We start from the raw sequence: 21,620 nt of genomic DNA on the forward strand, positions 1-21,620 counted from the left end.
AGAAACCAGGATTGTATGGCATTGTTTAGTGGCTAAGTCTTTGAAGCCAGCTTGCGTGCGTTCAAATTCTGACCCTACCCACCTGTTGGTTGTGGTAATAACAGAAGGCAAATTGCTTACCCTCTCTGTCTCAGTTTCCTCCTCTGTAAAATGGGAATAAATATAACATCTCTTCCACATAAGTTTGTTGTAAATGTGAGATGAATTAATACACGTAAAGGTCTTGGAGAGTGTTCTAGTAAAGTGCATGTTCAATTTAAGTATTTGCTATTACTATTATAGCACAGTTGTGAGAAAAGAGTTTCAGAAACTGGAATGTGTGCCTCAAACAACTAGGGCCAAGCCTTCTCTGGCCTCTCTGCCTTGGCTTCAAGGGTTCTCTGATCAGTACCCGAGCATTCTAGGACATGAAGAGGAAGCTTCTGGAAGGTAAACCTCCCTGCAGGTTTTGCAGGGTTCAGGATACAGAGAGTGAATGGAAAGGAATGGCTCAGAATCTGGCCAGACCAAAAGAGAAGGAGCGATGTGAGCCCCAGCACTACGATGGAGCAGGCATTCAAGTGCTTGAATTAGATGAACTTCTCAAAAGTCATTTCCACTGTCTCGAGGGTTTGAGCCAGATAGGATGTTTAAGTGGGTATATCAGGTCATCTGACATTTTGGCCCCAATTCAGAAGCCTGCCCCCTCTCCCAGCTGTACATACTAGAAACTGATGCCTGGGTTTTGATCTACCTTCGCCATGATCACCATGAAACCTTTACCTAAGAATCTACCCTTACATGGTGTTAAGAAGCACTCTTGCCTTTCCCAAGGCCTTAAACTATAACAGACACATCCCTTATTTTCTCTGGGTAATCACAGCATGCCTCCAACCAACCCATCCATGCTCCAGGCCTTCAGAAGTGTCTAGAATTATCAGAAGGCTCAGAGGGCTTTTGAAGATATATTAACAGTCATGTTTGTGTGAAGTAAAGGAGGAGTATTAGACAACACTGACACGTGTCCCTCTACATTTATCAATGTTTCCCACCAGTGAGTACACGTATAATGAAAGGCAATGAGGGAGGGAGTTGGTTTGCCAAATTATGCTATAGAAACAATCTTGGATTGAACAGAGAACAATAGATCGGTATACATATACAAACTTATGCCCATAAATCATCTCTTTAACAGGGAGAAAGTAAAGAGATTTGACATTTGGTCCCGGGAATATTATATCCTTGAGTCAGATGTCTTTATAAGGCATTTTTCATTCAGTTTTCATAATTACCATAGAAAAGGAATTATTATCACTTACACTTAAGGAGCCCACGGTCCAACCCACAGCGTCCACCCACTAGGAAGTTCCTCCCTAAAACAGACAGGTTTAGTAATGCCTCAGAGCATTACCAGAAGATATCAAACAACAAAAGAAAATACAGCCCAGGCGTGATAAAGCTGACCAGCTACTTATTTTGCTTTGTGGAGGCAAATAATTAGCTTGAGCTCTTGCCGAGCTTCCTCTGAACTGTGCTGGTGGGGATGGGGGAGATTTTCCCTTACATATACTATTTTAGGAAAGCCCAAAATTGAATCTAATTTCTGCAGCTGCCGTTCGAAAGCAGGACGGGCAGCAGCAGCATCTGGGGGACAACAGAAGCCCACAGAGCAGGGTGGAAAATGCCGGGTGCAACTGAGAATCCCAGGGCAGAGAGCAGAGCCACCTGCCCTAAAGTGGTACCAAAGGCAGCATGGAGCCGGTGCAGAAAGTGGCGGGAGAGTGTGGCCCTCCCCAGCACCCCAGCACCCCCCCTCACATCTCACAGAGCATCTAGCAGAGTTCCTGGAGCGGTGGAGCCTTCTGTACCTTTGTTCTCTCTCCGCCACGGCTTGTAAGTATTAGCCTGATGTTGTTTACTTCTTCTCCCAATCTCTCCAAGGAATATGATTCACACGTTTTCAGATTTATTTGAACAAAATGCAATAAATATGCTGCTTCAATTTTAACTGCTGGCCTGTAGCCAGGGTTTTTAATGAATCTGGCCTGTGCTACTGAAGTGTTCCAGGATCTCCAGGGCTCTGGGCACTGTGAGATTATACACACTGGTGTGCGTGCTCGTGCACTCTCGTGCACACACACACGTCCCCACCTCCTGTTCCCTGGAGGGCCAGTGACTCACAGTCAACTACAGGTTTTTCAGAGCCGACTCTGGTTAAAATTAGCAGGAGCCTTTATTGTTCAAGGAAAGGAAAGATTCCTTCATCTCCTTTCACGGCTGCATGGAAATGCCATCTTTTAATTTTTTCCCCTCTGTTGAAATTGCTGTACCCACCACCAAAAGCTGCCATCATGAGCCTTGTCTCTTTTCCTTTGTTTCTTTGCAAATGGCCACTAGACCAGGTCCAGCCTGGGAGGGCTTCCATTTCAAAGAGCTTGGATATGGGGGCTTAATTAAGTGGAGACAAAAGGACTCTGAATTGATTTTCAACACAACCTGTCTGTGCATCATGCTTTTGAGAGACGGGAGGAAACAGGAAGAGGGACACCCACAAAAGTAGTCCCAGGCAGGGCACCCTTTTTCAGAATGAAGGGGAAGAGAATGAGCAGACATGAGTCACACATCTCCCAGACGCCACCTGCCAGGAAATATGGGCAATCGAGGGTAAAACTGAGGAATCTGCAAAATGGGCCCCACTTGGGGACCACAGCCTCCTCTCTCTGCAGGCAGATGACCACCAGGACCTCCTCCAGCTTCGAAAACCTGAAACTCCAAAGTGTGATGTCATAATGAACACCTAGGGCCTTTATGGGTAGGAATCCAGAAACCCCCTCAGAAGAGGGGGCCGATTGTAGGGAGGGGTGATTTTAGGCTCTGGGTCATGGTTTCCCACTAGTGACAGAGACAAACAGGTGACTCCAAAGCCATCGTCTGTTAATGTGGTGGCCAGATGCTGCCTCGTTGCTAAGAACACCGCCACCTATTTCTCCTTTCAAAGAATCAACCATAGTCTGATCTATTAATACCAGTGACTTTCACTGATGTCAGCAGCCCACGTTTGCTTTTACTCTCTTGAAGTTACTGTCAAAAGCAAATTACAGATTGTTGTATGAGAGTCTGCCCACCTCACTCCATCCTCATCTCATTTCATCACATTCCCTGATGGGACCTTCACAGTCATTAGGCAAAAGAAGCAAAGAGGCTTGGAAGTCAATAGCATGAAATGCCTGGCTGCCCTTACTGACCCGGGATGAAGACCAGGGTCCAGAGGTCCAGGCTGGAAGAGCATCACCAAGAGCACACAGCATGAGTTCTGGGAGCCTCCATTTCCTCATCAAAGCAATGATAGAATCCATTAAGTGATCTTTCCAGCCCCGATATTCTGTGACTCTGACTTCCGGATTGCAGACTTTGAGTGGTTTCCCCTTAACATCCTTTACCCTCACCGTATTTAAGAATTAAAGACACTTACAGTTAAACACCTCCTTCTCTGTGTTTCACTTTCTGGAAATGCAATAATAGCTCTTATTTCTGCTGTGATTCTTCAAATCATAAAAATTGCATCCTCTTATTTATAATATTCAAAGAATTATAGGTCTTCTTATGTAGACCAGAAAAAAAAAATTTTGTTTCTACTTCAAGTAGTGGTATTAGTGGTGTGGTCCTGTGTGTGTCTCTTTCATGCCCTTAACAAGCACGGATGCAGCTCCATTAAACACAGATTCATTGATCACATGATCTCTTACTAGCCCTTTGCTGGGTAAGCACTGTTAGAAACATATGAGAAATATAGGACACAGACTCTTTTCTCAGCTTACTAATTATCTTATTGGGGGGTCAGGATTACTGTGCATAATAATAATAATAATAATAATAAATAACAATGTTAACAACAGTGTGCCTGTTCGGAGCCAGGCAGCCTTCTAGATACTTGATGGAACTTGACTTCCCTGAAGCCTCAGTCATTTTCATAAGGTATCTTACTTTTATTTCCATTTTACCCACAAGGAATGTAAGGATTCAATTAATTCATTTGCCCAAAACTGAGCAGTGATTGAAGATGTACCTGACTGGTTCTATGCGTTCGAGATGTCCTATAACTATGTGTCAAACTGAATGTAAGCAACGTCGACAGAATCATGGTATAGGTGGAGTGCCCCCTGCTAGATTAGGGATGTGAAAGTTCTGAGTAAGGAAGGTTACCTGCCACTTGACTTATTTTTTATTTTTTTAATATTTTTAATGTTTATTTCTTTTTGAAGGAGAGAGAGAAAGAGCGAACATGAATGGGGGAGGGGCAGAGAGAGAGAGACATACACAGAATCCAAAGCAGGCTCCAGACTCAGCTGTCAGCACAGAGTCCGATGTGGGACTCGAACTCACTGACTGTGAGATCATGACCTGAGCCAAAGTCAGACTCTTAACCAACTGAGCCACCCAGGTGCCCCCCTGCCACTTGACTTCTTACTGAAAGGTATAAGCAGGAGCTAACCCTGGGCTCTGGGGAGAAGGCATCTGTCCAGAGGTGAGAAGGAGAATATGGACCCTTCGTAGATGTTAAAAGGAGCCCTGCTTTGCTACCTGCCATCCTCTTAAACAACGGGCAAGCTTATGATGAAACTGTTGGGAAGAGACAGCCTCCACCTGCCCGAGCCTGGACCCCACTCACTTTTTATGCTGGATGTCCTTCAAGCAAATTCCTGGCTTGACAAAGACCTGCCCCCAGATAACTTTGATTATTTTAAAAACGGTGCTTATAAAAACAAACACATTCCACTTATTATATAACCAAGGCTGGAAAAATAATGTTTTACTGTCAGTTTTATTAGTTGGGAAATGTAATAATTTCCAAGTTTGAGAAATACAGTCTGGGAATTTTTTTTTAACTTTTGTTAAAAGCCTTGCATTTGCTTCGTTGGCCCTTCTTGGCTCCATTTGCTCCCTGAATCCTGATTTTAGCCTCCTGTCTCTTCTTAGGGAAGCTTAATTCTCATGTTTATGTCTATTTTTTAGCTCTGAGTTCATGGATATTTTTCACAGGTGTAGCCTCATTGCACATTCATTCCGGATTTTTTTTTCCAACAGGTTCTGTGACTTCTTAATCCCACATTGGGCCATTATCTGCTTGTACCCAGGGCTAGCTAGACAAAATTAAGAAGGAACCATTTGCTAACAAGAGTTCTTTTCTTCAGTCTTTGCCTAAAGAAAACTTCTCACTGTTTCTGTCACTTTGGGGAGCCCAGACACTGAAGTGTCAAACTGTATTCCTAATAGCCATGGGAAAGTCAGGCTGTTTAAGGAAAAGCCCTTGACAGAGAGTTCAAATTCCTGCTAACATTAATTGTTGTGAGACCCTGGATGTGTCTTTTAACATCTCTGGGCTTCATTTTCCTTGCATATAAAATGAGGTTAATAGTATTTACTTCATAGGGTTATGGGGAGGTTTAGGTTAGAAGTGACACATGTAATTAATCTTCAGCTAAGGGCAGTTAGTCAGTTCTGAAGTAACCAAAAGGACTTCATTAAAAAGCAGCTTCCCTGCAAGGTGGCTCTAAGATAGGCCCTCCAGAGTTACTGTTACCTTGGGGCACCCACAGCCCATGACACAAACACCCAGATGAGCCTGGACCTGACTGTGTTTCCCAGGCCTTTTCATGTTCAGTTACTATTGAATTTTATTTAGTTTATCCGATGGAAATGAGATCTCTGTTGTCTTCTCAAAAATGGAAATGATTCCCACTGTTGGCTCTTAGATCTTTCCTTACAATGGGCAAATAATTTCCCTCCTGTTGAAAATCACAGGAGGAACACCTGGGTTGCTCAGTCGGTTAAGCGTCTGACTGTTGGTTTCAGCTCAGGTCATGATCTCACAGTTTTGTGAGTTCAAGCCCCACATCAGGTTCTATGCTGGCAGCACAGAGCCTGCTTGGGATTCTCTCCCTCTCTGTCTCTCTGCCTCTCCCCCACTCATGCTGTCTCTCTTTCTCTCAAAATAAATAAATGAACTTAAAAATTTGAAAAGAAAGAAAGGAAGGAAGGAAGGAAGGAAGGAAGGAAGGAAGGAAGGAAGAAAGGCACAGGAAACCCTTCTATCTACCCAAGATGCAGAATCGGAGGGACTTAGAGACCATAAAGAAACTCAGGACCAAAAGAAGTGTCATGCCTTGGGAATCCCACCTCGGAGCTTCTGTGGCCTTCCCCCTCCACACCCTCCAGATTTCCTTTGTGACCAGAATCCTTTAAGTGAGCACATATATGGAGACCTCCCACCCAGCATGGTTCTAAATGAATCGCTGAGCCAGTGTGCAAAATGTTCCAGACAATATCATTGCAACATGGCACATTATCTATTGCGTGTGCGCCCACAAATGTGGGCTGTTTCCATGTTAAACTCACCCCCACTGCTCACTATTTCTGTGTCTTTATGCTCAGAGTTTCAACTTGTATGGCTTGCCTTCAGTTAGGGTGATAATTGTCACTGCCCTTTCTCAATTATTGTACTAATTCTTGCCCATCTTTATGCTGTACAGTGCTGGCATTTTTACCAAAGTCTGGCAAAGTTCCTTCTTTATTGTAGAGGCTCAATAGTTTTTGTGGTTTTTTTTTTTTTGAATGAACAAATGGGTAAATGAATAAATACATGAATATTCCCAGCACATATCAATCCAGTGGTATTTATAACTTGCTAGACTGACTTCAGTTTACAAATTAAACAAGCCATGAAATTTGAATTTAGTAAAAGAATTTTTAGAGGTCTCTATGCCAACTAATAACTATCTTGACTGTGGTTTAACAAGTTGTTAGGATGCCATGGTTTAAAGCTGCAATATACCTGCTTCTTCAGGAACTGACACCAGTCACCCAGCATGGTTTTGTGCCTTTGCCTGGCCATCTCTGCTCTCCTGGTTAAACTAACAGCTTTCCTGTCTTCTTGTGCTGATGAACTGTCCACTCCTAGTCCTTGCTGTTATTTCCTCTTCTCTCTCCCAACCTCCCATTTTCTTTCCCATGTCCAGAGCTTCTTTACTGGTCTGAGATCTGAGTATCAGTAGGAGATTTTTGTATTGGGAATAAAATCCTTCAAAAAGTGTATCAGGGGCACCTAGGTGGCTCAGTCAGTTGAGCGTCCCACTCTTGATTTTGACCCAAGTCATGATCCCAGGGTCGTGAGATCCAGCTGTGTGTCAGTCTCTGTGTGGAGCATGGAGCCTGCTTAAGATTCTCTCTCGGTCTCCCTCTGCCCATCTCCTCCTGCTCATGCGTGTGCACATGCACTCTCTCTCTCAAAAAACATAAATGAATATTGAATACCCAGTCCATGAAGACTGGAAGAAAAAGTGAACCTTCAGTGCAGGTGTAGAAAAATCCACACTTGCAGAACACATACGTTAGGTGGGGACTTAGCTTCTGGAAAACATTTTATAACTTTCTAAAAGCCCTCACCTCCAGCTGTCCAAATGAACAAAGCAAGATTTTATTTACAAAAATATGATTTAAACATGGCTTTGGCTGTCTTCATGACCTACTTATCAGTGTCTCTTTCCCCCATAGTGTCTTGAAAGGAATGTCTAATGAAGAATTTGCCCAATAAAGGTTGAGGAAGGGATAAAGAAACAGAGGGAGGCCAAGCAGGAATTGTATACAGTAGAGCACACTGGTTAACTATTCTGTATCAAAGCTTCAATTTCCACCCTTGATTTTAAAATATCTTCTGTTGGCAATCTGCTCAGAAACCCCCTGGGAGCAGCTTCTTTTGCTCTAATCCAAGCTGTGGTAGAGAACAAGCCACCTCTTCTCCATGGTTGGGTGTTGTGTGTCTACATGAAGTCTTCTTCATGACCCTCTTCTACCTTCAGGTGAAATCCAGACTCCTGGCACCATTCCCAGCCTGACCCAGGCCCGTCTCTTTTATTATACTTTCCCCGCCCACCCTAGACACTACACTGTAGCCACGTGAGAACTCTTGCCCTTCCCCAAACACGCCATTCAATCTTATGCTTTGAGCCTTTGCACCTGCTGCTCTTCCTTCCTGGGATTCTTTTCATCCCCTTTCAGCCAATACTTCCAAACTATTAAAGACCCAAATCAAATGTTAACCTCCTCAGTGAAGTCCCTTCTGACCCAGCAGGGAAGTCACTCATTCCCCTGCTTAGTCATGGCTCTTATACCTGATCCTATTGTTCTTATCACAGAATGTTAAAAATTAATATTTACATGTTTGCCTCCAGCTCTCTGAGAATGGAGATTGTCTTTGTCTCCTCACATTGAACCTTGGTGGGGAGGGATGGAGGGATAGCTACTCTTATTAATTCTATTATTGATGAGAAAACCAAAGCACAGAAAAAGTTAACTAAGTTGCCCAGTTTCCGACAACCAGTAGCTTGTAGAACTATGATTTGAACACAGGAAATATGGGCTCATAGCTCGCCCTTTTTTACCATAAAAATGATCATGCTGATTACCTTGTTACTTTTACTATGGTGTCTATATTAATGTAAATTATTATTATTAATCAACCTGATCAATTATTTACATTTGTATATGAACTATACAAGTAATACATTCCATCTTAAACTATCGTTCTAGAATATATGCTAGTTAAAATATCCCCAATAAATCTCTAGTATGGCCCCAGGTACAATAGAAGATAATATAGGTGGTCTTTTCAGCTCAGGGGAGATTGTTATTTTTATTTAAATTTCTTGTTCCTGTATCTTGGTGTTTTTTTTAACTAACTATTTGACTACCCAAAGACTGGACTGTTTTTTTATATTTTAAGGGTCCCCCAAAGGATCTGGAGTTGCCGTGCTCACAGTAGGCACTGAAACTTCTGCTGAACTAATTAACACAGGAACAAAACTGCTTCCTTTCTGCCAGCCACCACCAACATATTGAGAATGTGTCATTGGGTGCAATACTTGAGTTGATAAGCTTTCTCACTGGGATCCCAGCTTTAAGAGAGAGAGTTGGGAGTTAGTTGGGGTGGTGGAAATGGAGCAATGACTTGACCAGAACATCTTCTCCAAATCGCTAGTCATTCGCTCAGGTGTCTAGTAGCCTCCTTCCTAATCACCTTGTACATGTCCCACGTTTTCTGTTCTTGTTCCTGGCTGGCTTGTTGGGAGCACATTCTCAGTGTCAGCCACTGTACTAAGCATCTTACACATGTTATCTCATTTAATCCCCATGATAGCCCTCTGAGGTAGGTGGTTCATTAAACTATTTTTTTAATAAGGTAATTGAAACTTTGAGAGGTTAAGTAACTTGAACAAGGTCAAATACCTAGTTAAGCAACAAAGCTGGGATTTAAACCAAGGGTCTTCTGACTCCAAGGTCACAGCCTTATTCATTAGCTTAAAACTCTTTTCCTTGAAAGTAATATATTGCACGATTACTGGCTTTTACATTTGGATTCTGATTCCCTCTTATATAGAATGTTTCTGCCTCCATGTCTTTATTTTACTTTCCTAATTCAGCATCTCCCCCTTTTTAAATAAAAGCTAAAAAAGTCCACAGATGTTTTTGGTTCTGAACTAGCATGTGCATCCTCACCTTCCTGATTCCATGACCCTGGATAATGTGAGGCAGCTTCTTCAGAAATGCAGGTTCCTTATTATTTTATTTGATTTTTTAATAGCATCCTGCAGTTTTCAGTCTTTGCAACTCCCATTTCTTGGCCCTCCAAATGAAATGCACAATGCAGAAGCCCTTATTCTTTATCTCCATCTAAACACTAGTCCTCAGTAACTTGATTGACTGCCTGTGAGTCTTTGAATCAAAAGCAGTAGTCTCTTAGCCAGTTCCAAACCTCCCCAATGACTAACTTTCCTTCTCTGATCTCAAGCCCCACCCAGGGCTCTTCATCCCCATTGTCCACTTCTGTAAATTTCCCCCCACTCTTCTTTGGATGACCAAGAGACCTCCTCAGATACACTATTAAAATACCCCTGATTTTTTTTTAATGTTTATTTATTTTTGAGAGACAGAGAGAGACAGAGCACAAGTGAGGGAGGGGCAGAGAGAGAGGGAGACACAGAATCCAAAGTATGCTCCAGGCTCTGAGCTGTCAGCACAGCCCCGACGCAGGGCTCGAACTCACGAGCCATGAGGTCATGACTTGAGCCGAAGTCGGATGCTCAACCGACAGAGCCACCCAGGCGCCCCCAAATACCCCTCTTTGATTTTAAATCATATTATCAGTCTTGCTGCATGTAATGGCATGTCCATTAGCTCTGTATATGCACCACACACTGGTGCCAACACAGGCATTACCCAAACCAGACATATTCTGAGCCACTTTGGAGTCTGGCAACAGTGAAATTTCCTTAGAGGATGGTTGAAAAAAGTACAGTGCATCTCATCTCTTAAACAGAGGCTTGCATAATCAACCAAGTAGAAAGAAATGTTGAGGTGCATTTAACCTCATTAGTTTCAGTAGGACTGACTCTCTCCAATCCATCAGAATTGAGCTACATTAGTGAAACTCAACTATTTCCAAATCTCATTTACATAATGGATGAGATGTGAAATGAGCCCAATGCGAGGGGAGCCGCCCGGAGGCACTAAAGTTTATCACAATATGTAAGAATCCTTTTAGATCATTGCATTAAATTTCCACTAACAAGGTAACAAATTAATTGTCTGTATTACTGTACTAGCCCAAAGTCTATTGAGTGCAGAGTATCAGTGAGGAAGCAGTTGAAGTTTCAAGGACTGTGGGCGGGAGGGATGTTTATAGGGATGTGATGAATGCTACCTTAGCTCTCTCTTCTGCCCCTTTAAGAAATCCTCAGCACCTCTGTAATCTGATGGCAGACTTTGGCTTTATTAGTGAGGTAAGCGAGGATGAGTAAATCAACTGTATCAGACAAGCCTCAGGACATCTAGAAATTGATCATTCTGCCGAAATAAGCACTCTGTGTTTATTAGCTGGGAGTTCATCACTATCACTTCTCCTCATCCAATTCCTAAGAGATTTCAAAGCCATCATCATGGTATTAGCTCGTCTGACTGAACTACTAGAGATAAAGATTAGGAGATCTATCTAATGATGGGTCTGAGTTTCTGTGATTTTTTTCTTCTATTGCAAAGAAGAGAGCTTTTCCAGCACACATTTTGTGTCCATATGCGTATGCCTGCACACAATCTCAGTGCATTTGCATTCTATAGGATGGATTTAAATAGTGGAACACAGTAGGTGGTTTGAGGAAGACACCCAATTGTCTTGAAACAATACAACTTTGCCATACATAAAGCGATCACTACTTAAAAAGGGATATATGCGAAACTGACTTCTCTAGCTGACACAGTGTGTCTATACAGTGGGTGATATTGCATTGAGGAGAATAATTTGATTCTATAACTACATTATAATCCTAACATCCACACATGGTCAGACTCCTACAGATATGTCCGTGAGAAACGAGTACATATTGGACTGATCTTTCACAAACCAGTAACTATGCATTTATCTATTTATACATATATTTATAGACACACATGCACTTAAGCTCCTGATATCAAGCTCTTTTCTCAGTGTGGCTTCTAAATAAGCAGTAATCAAAATGCAAATAAGGTGACCCAGTTAGCATCGAGATCTGTATTACCATGCAGATGTGCTCTGCGACTCTGCACTATTACGGTAAAAAGGAAGACACTACAAAAGATGTTTAGATTAACCAGCCTTGACTACTAAGTCCTTGCTATTAGGGAGAATCTAGGGAAGACACTCCCAGGGTTGATGGTCTTATAGCTTGGATCAAATCTCTGGTTTTTGGCGTGATCTGTTTTTAAGCTGCCCTGTGAGTGCAGAATAACAGGCATGCACCAGAAGAGCAAGAAGATGGCTTCTGGAAAGTCTCAGAATGGAACTCTGGCAGCTCAATGCCAACATGCCAGCCTGAGACAGGTCAAGAATAAGGCCAGGCTCAGAGTCACGGCTTTGCCATTCTCTCTGTGCAACACTAGACAAAGGCAAATCTCATTGCTGTCTGGGATGAGTTGCCCTGGAAGAACCAGACTAACTCGGAACTGCCTTGATTTTACTGTACTGCAGCTTCATTTTGTTTATCTGTTGATGAAACCTGAGGCATGCTTATGTACATTACAGTAGCAAATTCTTAAACTACCTGATCTCCAAGGATGTAACAAGAGCATACTTGGTGCATCAGAGCATTAAGTTGGTTTTAATTACATGTATGCATTGTTTTTTCCCTAGTTAATACATCTTGAAAGTCCCTTTGTTATATTTGTCAGAGAACAGCTACTACTCTATTGTCTCTGCATTTTTTAAAGCATGGGAACAGTCACATCAGCATTCTGTTTGCTTCTGTCTGTCTGCCTTTTGTCCTTCTATGGTGTGCGCACGTGTGTGTGTGTGTGTGTGTGTGTGTGTGTAGGAATCAACTTAGGCAGGTAAGGCTCTAACCTGAGCTTATAAGTACCTATGAAGCTGTTTACAAAATGTGTTCTCTCTGTGTATGTTTGTGTATATATGTACTTTTTTCCCCCTAAGAAGAGGTTTTGGTGTCTGAGATAAATGCAGGAAGATTAAAAACCTCTTTCTCAGTATATCTCCTCTTTGCAATTTTGGTATCTGATATATTTCCATTCTGGATGATGTCATTGGGTGCTTCTAGAAAACACCTTTCATCTGGCATGAACTTTTCACATATAGGATCAGGAGAGACTGACTTATGCAGCATTAGAATTTACTGCATAAAGTCTCTGTGAAGTTATAAATCTCTGTGAGGTTCCAGTGGACAAAATATCATCCTCTCAGCCCATTTCTACACCCTTGAATTAAGAGAAGCAAGAACGAATCCAATTGTTTAGCAGTTTCTCTGAATCTGGAAAGCTTAGAAGCAGAATAGTGGAGCTAGAAGAGATTCCGGCCAGGAGGAAAACAAAGTTCAGTGAGATTCCAAGTCTTGTTCAAGTTCATGCAGCGAGTGTGGGGTAGATCCTGCAATAGTTCAGGGTCTCAGAACTTTTGTCTCTTAACTTTTATATCAACAAATTATTTGTTCCTGATATAATTTATTGACTGTATTTATTGAACAGTTTCTTTGTATCAGATGTATACTAGGAAAATACAAGAAAAGAATGTAAAGTCTCTGCTTCCTAAAGAATTTAAATCTTACAAGGACACACATAACTTGAACATATGAAATAAGTTTATAATGAGCAAATTAGTGCTAAGACAGTATAGTGCTTAGAAATAATGATAATAGTTAATACAGGTGAGTGCTTATACAGCTAGGCTCCTTAGTAAGGTCTTTTATATGTGTGTTAGTTTCTATCACTACTGTACCAAATTTCCACAAACTTAGTGGCTTAAACAACACAAATATATTACTTTACACTTGGAGCTCGGAAGTGCAAAATGGGCCTCACTGGACTAAAGTCAAAGTATCAACAGGGCTGCATTCCTTTCTGGAAACTGTAGGGTAGAGTCCATTTCCTTGCTTTTTCCAGCTTCTAGAGACCATGTGGATTCCTTAATATATAACCTTCCTCCTCCATCTTCAAGGCCACCAATGTAACGTCTCCAGTGCTTCCAACACCACATCTTTTTCTGGAACTCTTCTCTTCCACCTCCCTCTTCCACTTTAAAGGACTTTATTATTATTATTATTATTATTATTATTATTATTACATTTTGACCATTTGGTAATCAAGGATACTCTCCCTCTGTTAGGGCAGCTGATTGGCAACATTAATTCCATCTTCAACTTCAATTCTCCTTTGCCATGTTGCATAACACATTCACAGGTTCTAAGAATTTGGATATGGACATCTTTGGGGAGTTGAGGTACTATTTTGGGTCTACCACAATGTGTAATCTCATTCAATCCTCAGAAGAGCTTCATTTAACAGATGAGAAAACTGAGCCACAGAGAGTTGATATAAGTTCCCCTGAATCACACAGCTAGCGAAGCAGGTAGTCTTATTTGCACAAAACATATCCTTCATGTCAACTCTCTACTACACAGAAGTAGGAGATTTAGAAAAGAAGGCTATGTGTGGACTGAAGCTTTGGGACTAGAAGGATAGAGGTGTTTTTTCTCTGTTCATTCATCCATCCTACACTGTTGAGTATCTAGTATCTATCAAGCTAAATGCTGGGGAATTAAAACAAAGATATGGTTCCTGACCTCTAGCCAATGTTGCAATTGCCTACAAGATTGTCAGAAAAATGAACAAATAATGATACGAGAAGCCAGAAGTCTGTCCAGCATGATAAGACATAGAGGAGAGAGGCACCAACTCTACCCAACAATGAGCTGTGGGTTTCATTTTTCCCAACTGCCTTTCCAAACATATCTCCCAGTATTTGGTTTTTATGACACATCCCCAACCATTCTTATATCGGCTTATTATTCCTGCTTCCACTCTTGTCATTTCCCAGCCCTGGCAGAGCCTCCCTCCACTTCAAATGATGGATTCTGACCCTCAACGCTTGGGTTGTTGTACCTGTGTCTGTCTTCCTGAGTGGATGAGTGTTCATGTTCCCCGTGCTTAATGGTGCCTGGCCCACACAGGTCCTTAATGAATATTGAATAAATAAATGGATGAACACAAGACCACCTCAGATCCCGCCAAGATCTCACCTTCCTCCTAATTCCTGAGGGACTCATTTGGTTTCCTGTCTTGTTTGGTTTTCAGTTTCATAAGTCTTTCTGTCCTATGTCACTCTCCACTTCTAAACTTTCTCTGCAAATACAGGGTTTACATCTTCCAAGTTGTGCTAGTAGGCACTCAAATGATTGTGAATTTTAAAACTATTAAGTCTAGACTCACTGAATAGCATTCCATTTAAGAGTGACCTTGCCTGAATTTCACCTCACAAGGTCCTAGAACAATGTAAAACTCATTTGACATAAAACACAAGTTGATAGAGTCACTATGACTGAACAGGCTGTTCACTGTCCAGTGCACTGGCTCAAGGGGAGGGGAGGGCTGAAATCCAGCCCATGCTTCTGCCTCCAAACCTTAAGCAATGAAGATGCATGTGTGCACAGGAAGCCATGTCTGTTTCTAATGTTCACAGGGTTGCCCTCTCTTTGCTGAGATTTGGGTCGTTAGAACTCTATCCCAAAGATACTGTATGAGTGAGTAGTAGAGGCACTGCCTTTTGATGATTAAAACAAAACAAAACAAAACACCTTAAGATCTTTCTGTGTCCTTATAAAAAGTAACAATTACCCTTATGCTATGCCAAGGTTATTAGAATGTAATTCTTAGAAAACAGGGATTTCAACTGTTTTGACCAGTGCTGTGTCCCTGGTACGGTAAACATGCAATAAATACTTGCTGAATTAATGAATATGATAATGCAAATATGAAAATAACATTTTTATTGACTTTGGCACAGAAAAATATTTCCCCCAATACTAAAGGTATCATGTAGTGGTTTTTCTTTAATTTTGTTTCTTATTTTTATTTATTTATGAGAGACAGTGATAAAGAGCCCTCGTGCATGAGGGGGGAATGGGCAGAAAGAGAGGGAGACAGAGGATCCAAAGCAGACTTTATGCTGTCAGCTCAGAGACCAATGTAGGGCTTGAACTCACTGTGAGGTCATGATCTGAGCCAAAGTTGGACACTTAACCGACTGAGCCACCCAGGTGCTCCAGGTATTAAGTAGTGTTTGGTTCATTTTCTTCTGTAACATATATCCCTCTTTGCACCATGAGTAAAGTCCATTTGTAGGCAAGAAAAAAGAGCAATGGAACAATCCAACAACCAGTTATGAGAATGGGAATTATTATCAAGTTTTCAAGAGTTTTGTCTTATGAAAAATGCGTTATTTACTGGTTTACGCAAAAGGGAAAGAAAAGAACATTGAACTGAGTCAAGAGGCAAGATTTTCCACTTCTGCACACATGCCTTGTGTGCATGCCTGCACACGTGATATGTGCATTTGGGCAAATCATCTGGTCCTCTGTGGCTCAGTTTCCGTATTTGTGTGTTTGGAGTTTTACCACCTGCCTTTTGTCATCTGCAGAGATGCTTCAGGGGGCAACTAGCATTATCTATGGCAAAGCTCTTTGTAAGAAGAAAAGCCGATGACTACTCAATATCATATACCTCCCACTGCATGCCAAGAGCTGCATTCTGCAGCATGAAGGGGGCCAGGGAGGTGACTGAAGAATCCAACCACCATCTCAGTGGTGTCAGGCTTTCCTGCTCTTCCAGGCTAAGTAAGCTTTGTCACCAAGAAACATCTACATCTGCAAATCAGATAATTAAAAAAATGAATGAAGGTGTTCAACAAGACCATATTAATCACATAGCATTTTCTAGATCTGCTCTCTGCAGTGGATGTTACAAAATGAATTACATATAATCCCTAGGTGATAATTCCATGAGCCCCTTTATTTTAAAGAAATTGTGAGACGAGAACCTTTCTAGAAGTCAGAATCTAGTTCTTAACACTTCTTACTGGCTGTGTGATTTTAGGGAAGTGACACAACCTCTCTAAACCTCCATTTTCTCATCTAAAAAAGGGGACTGTACTGTACTGTACTAAGATTTATGTTTGTTTGTTTGTTTGTTTGTTTTCCCCAAAAGAAAATAAGATAAAGTAGCTTTATAAACCTAGAGCAACATACAAATTACTCTAAGGTGAAGCTGGTTTTTATTATCCAAGGTCACAGAGCTCATTAAAGGGATCCTGGGAAAGTCAGCCACCATAGACCCTGCTTTTCGTCCATGACCCCAGTGACCTTGAACAACCTGGGGAAGAGGTAATTGAACAGCAACTACTACTTTGGAGGAAACAGAATCAAAATATTGAAGCTATTGACTCACCCTTAAGGCAGTAAACAGTGCTTTGGTCTCTGACCTTTTCGCATCCTGGGGCAGTCAATAACCTGGCCGCTAGATGCAGCGCCTGCCACTGATTCTGATTCGGGAGTACTTTAACCTTGAACTAAGCTCCAAGTAACCAAGGCAACAGGAAGTCAGCTTCTGCATCGGAGGAGTGGGAATCCATAAATCAAGTCCCTAATGCAAACACGGTGTGCAGGTAGAGGTTTGAGGGGATAAGTAGTCTATGAGAAATTACCTTTGAAAATGAGTGACTGTCCCTCGATACACTACAGCACAGTTTCAAAGACTTTTTAAAAAATGTATCAATAGAGGTCAACAGGTTATTAGCAGAATGTTTTCCTATAGGTTTAACTTTTTAAAAAAATTTCCTCTTGGCTCTGTCTTTTAATTATGAACAGATGTTGGATCCACAGTTATTTGCATTGTTACTTCCTCCTTTAAAAACGTACTGGCCTCCAAATGTGCGAGCCTCAGTACAGTGTGTCCCGTGTTGGGGTTTAGGGAGGTTCTGAACACACATCCACCACATGTGCTCTCTATACAGTCTGCTGTCCAGGATTGAAAAGCAATCCCTCCCCAGATCAAAGCCATGCTCACCTTCACTCAGGTCCCAGGGTAAGTCACAGTGACATGTCTCAATGGCTCAGTCAGCACAGTGCAAATATCTGGGTTTCCTTAATGGTGAACCTCCAGCTTCAGACATCTCCCTCCCATGGAGAGAAGGAAGCCAGCCCATGCTGAAAAGAAGCTTTCCAAATGCCCCGGCACTCTGCCCTCACCCCATATCTCTGAGAACTTTGTTCTGAACTATTTAACACCTGTCTGGACATTTAGGCACCTCTCCATGGGGCATCAGCTGCCACCTGGAATGAAGGGAAACAAAGACGTGGGGTGGCCCGCCTGCCCAATGCTCTCTCCCATGAGGGGTCACCCATTCCAGTCCCCGAAGCCCTGTGCTCTCAGGCAGGTTTTGTGGATTACAAATGCTGCTAGATTAGTCTTTGTTGAAAGCTTATCTAATATACTTGCTCATGTATGCTATTTCTGGGATTGTTTCCATAATCCTCTCAAAACCCAAAAATGTCTGAGAAAACGTCATGGCTCTTTTTTCTTTTTCTTTCTTTTTTTTTTTTTTCCTAATTGGTTTTCAAATTCATTGGATGGCAACTAACAAACAGTACTATAATCTAGAAAATCCTAAATTATCTAGGGTTTTCAAGACAGCTAAATAGTGACAATTTGAATTATAGAGTTTCTAAGTGTCATTTTATTACTTTTAACATAAACACTTGAGTAGCAAAGTATGCCCAATAGAGGTATGATCGAATGAACTTTAATGAAATGATGTGGACTGAGACTAATTTGGATTGTGAACATTTGCATGAAAATGGGTACAACGAAAATGACTTGAAATCAGTTTGTTCCCAAGTGATAGTTAGTTAAATATCCACTTGCTAATCCTGTTTATGGCTTGTTCCCTGAGCATGTCATAATTTGAGCAAAGAATTACCTGCCCACCCTGTGTCCACAGGTACAAAGACGACATATCAGTGGGTTTTTCCAAAGGACCTGTTATCCAACAGACCTCTGATGGCTCAGCATTCCAGGGGCGTGCTACGGAAAGGCACACCTGCATCTGTTGAACGGGAGCATGACAGTGGTGGTAGAGAGCACCGAAATGGGGGATCCCCATCAGACCCGGTGTGCTGTCCCCAGTTCAGATTGTTAGCTGCCAGTTGGTCAAGCATATCATTCTACCCCAAAGCCCATGCTCTGGTAGACTTCTAGATTTTCGCCCAAAGTCTTTTTATTTTCTCAAAGGAAAAAGAATTTAAGTTGTGTGTGGTTTAGCGGCCATTAAACATCTGACTTTGGCTCAGGTTGTGATTTCACTGTTTGTGATTTTGAGCCCCACGTTGGGCTCTGTGCTGACAGCTCAGAGTCCGGAGCCTGCTTTTCAGATCCTGTATCTCCCTCTCTCTCTGCCCCTCCCCTGCTCATGCTCTGTCTCTCTCTCTCAAAAATAAACCTTAAAAATTGTTTTTAAATATTAAAAAAAAGATGTTTGTGGTTTAAAAAACATTAACAATAAAGAAGGGTAGGGAGTAAAAGTAAAAACTCCTTCTTCTTCCTCACCAATCTTGCCTGTGCCCTCCTTCCTGAGAATAACCACTGTTAACTGTTTGCATATATCCCCTTGTGGGTGACTCTGTATGTATTTTACCTGGGTTATATGTGTGTGTCTAACCTATCCCTGACACGCCTGCATTTCTCTCGGATGGGCATACTATACACGTTTGCTGCCCTTCCTGATTTCTTGATGGTCATGCCTTGCAATCTTCCTGTCATAGGATTTGATGTCTGTCTACCTCCACTGTCAAAATGCTATGAAATATAAAATCCAAGGAAGCATAAATGGTATTGTTATTTGCAGCACAAGAGGGGGAGTTTCAGAGGGCGGGATGGAGAATAGGAGGACGGTAGTAGTAGGGTAAATGAAAATGTCATCATGACTTTCTTCCTCAGATGGTTACAGGTGGGTGCTTTTTCCAGGTGTAATACTAGGGCCTGTGCACCCTCAGTGTGAACTATGCTGTCGGCAGACTAGGGTGGTGTGGTGGACAGGTGTTAGAAGACGACCAGCTGGGCCAGGATGATCCATGGGTCCGGGATTTAGCATCTGGCTGCTTGCAAAATCCCAGATCTGACATTAGGGCTGTGTGGGTTTATTCAGTTTTCTCTTAAGCACTCAGAAATGTGTTTTCCTCACCTGCCAAATTAAGCAAATAGTAACTTCCGTGCTACACACTTCACTGGGCTGCCATCAGGCCTACCTGAGCTGGCCTTACTGTGGTGGTGACAGAATGTTTCTCTGGGAGAGGGACTGAACAACTCAAGCTGTTTGGGTTGGAACCAAAGGGTCAAGAACTTTTGTGATAAAGCCTCATTTGTTGCTGGTGCTGTGGGTGGCAGGTAGCCTAGAAATGAAGAAACTCTGTGCAGATGACCATTGGATCAGATACCCCTAGCCTCTGCACTTAGGCTTGGATGAGTTGGAGAGTCACCTTTCTGCAGCCAGCGCTGTTGAAGGTGCCCAGAGATCCTTGGTCAAGTCAGAGAAGAGAGCAGATTTGCCAGCTGATTTCAGTTGCCCTGAGGAAGCAGCAGGCTACAGTACTGGCCGTAGTAATTATAGGAATAATAAATAGTAGCAGGAAGCACTTCTATGTCATGGACTGTGTGCCAGGCACTGTGGTAAGCACTCTACATTAATTGACTCAGGGATGCTCTCAACCATCCCTGTGAGGTTATACTGTTCTGCCCCATTGTACAGGTAAGGAAGCTTAAACTTAGAGAGGTTAAGTAACTCGCTTGTGATCGCACAGCTAATAAATAAGAGAGCCTGGATTCGATCCCAGGAAGCAAGTTTCCAGAATAGCTCTTACAGTTTGTTATAGAGTAAATGTCCAGGCCCTTTTACAAAGGCACCTCACAGGGGTTCTTTGCAGCATCACAAAGATATGACTTATGATGCTTATTGGGACCAGAGACCCCAAAAAGCCCCCAAATCAACTTTCACTCAGCCTGGTGACTGTCGTCACACACCAGACCCCATAGGGCATCTTCTGCTGTAGCAGACTGACCTCTCATCTGAATCAACTTCCTCCCCACCCATAACTTAGCATATGCTCTTCTCGGCACTGAGAACGCCATTCCCTCTTCCTTGTGCTTTAGCATGAGCTCTGGAACTTCTCCCCACACTAATCCCTAACCCCTTAGCACTCCCCAAGCACCAAAGATGAACAACGCACAAGCCTGTCTTTATGCGTTACCCAATTTTTCCTTCTCCTTTAGTCTGGCCTCCCCAGCCAGGTGCGATGAGAAGCTAGGGTGGGGCCTGCTTCTCCCCTTCACACCCCGCACACAGCACAGCCTCTGTGAAGACACGCTCCTTGACCCATGGAAGACAAAGGGTACCTGCTAAATCCTACTGCTTCGTTGGACCTGTGCCCCCGCTTCCAGGCAGCCAAACTGGAATGTTGTCACCACTAATCTCAGCCACAAAACCAAAACCAGTCATGCTGCTAACATTTTTTTTTACACGTTCTAAAATTTCATTCTTGTTGGACCAGAAGGAGGTCAGATGATTTAACCATTTTCTCAACTCACTTTCAGGTTTTCTGTTGTCTGTTTTCCTGTTCCTTTCAAGTAACTGAAAGCTTTGGGGTTATTATCTTTTAGGAATGCCAAGTCCCCACCTAAAAGTGGACCAAACGGCACCACATAGTAAGAACGAGGGCTCCGCGTCCACCATGATGACCAGGAAGAAGCCAGCCGCAGTTGACAGTGTTGCAATCCCACCAACCCCAGTGTTATCTCTCCTTGCTGCTTCTGCAGCAACGTCCGATGCAGGTGAGCACTTCTCAAATGCTTTGGGTTCATCCCCGTGACGGTGGGCATGGAGAAGGAAGGCCCACTGGGCGTGTGCTGTTGCATATAGGTTCTCTGTGTAGTCAACCTCCCACAGACACTGAGAATGCTTCAGCACTGGATTTCAAGTGGGAGGAAAGGAAGGAGATGAGCTCAGGACCTGGGGGCAGAGGCCCGTGAGTGGCAACTGAATGATAGCAGTATTAATTATTTTTTATCAAGCCTTAGTAATTCCTAATCTCCACATCAAGAGCTTTACATATGTTATCTCATGTAACTCATGAAATAAGTCTGTGAAATAAATACCTATGTCCTCATTTCAGAAGAGGAAGCCAAGAGTCAAGAAACTTGCCCCCAGACACCTGAGGGCAGTC

The 21,620-nt window shown here is 42.5% G+C and overlaps 1 protein-coding gene across 3 annotated transcripts in view; it reads left to right on the plus strand.

Moving 5' to 3' along the window:
• The window catches only part of SETBP1 (SET binding protein 1), a 370,870-nt gene that overhangs the window by 322,681 nt on the left and 26,569 nt on the right, over positions 1–21,620 (plus strand). For all 3 annotated transcript variants that reach the window (XM_042963012.1, XM_042963013.1, XM_015536870.2), the window contains one exon: positions 21,058–21,228. In XM_042963012.1, the coding sequence (XP_042818946.1) occupies positions 21,058–21,228 (171 nt within the window). The remainder of the gene's footprint in view (positions 1–21,057; positions 21,229–21,620) is intronic.

The sequence above is a fragment of the Panthera tigris genome, chromosome D3 (assembly GCF_018350195.1).
Source record: "Panthera tigris isolate Pti1 chromosome D3, P.tigris_Pti1_mat1.1, whole genome shotgun sequence".
Lineage (NCBI taxonomy): Eukaryota > Metazoa > Chordata > Mammalia > Carnivora > Felidae > Panthera > Panthera tigris.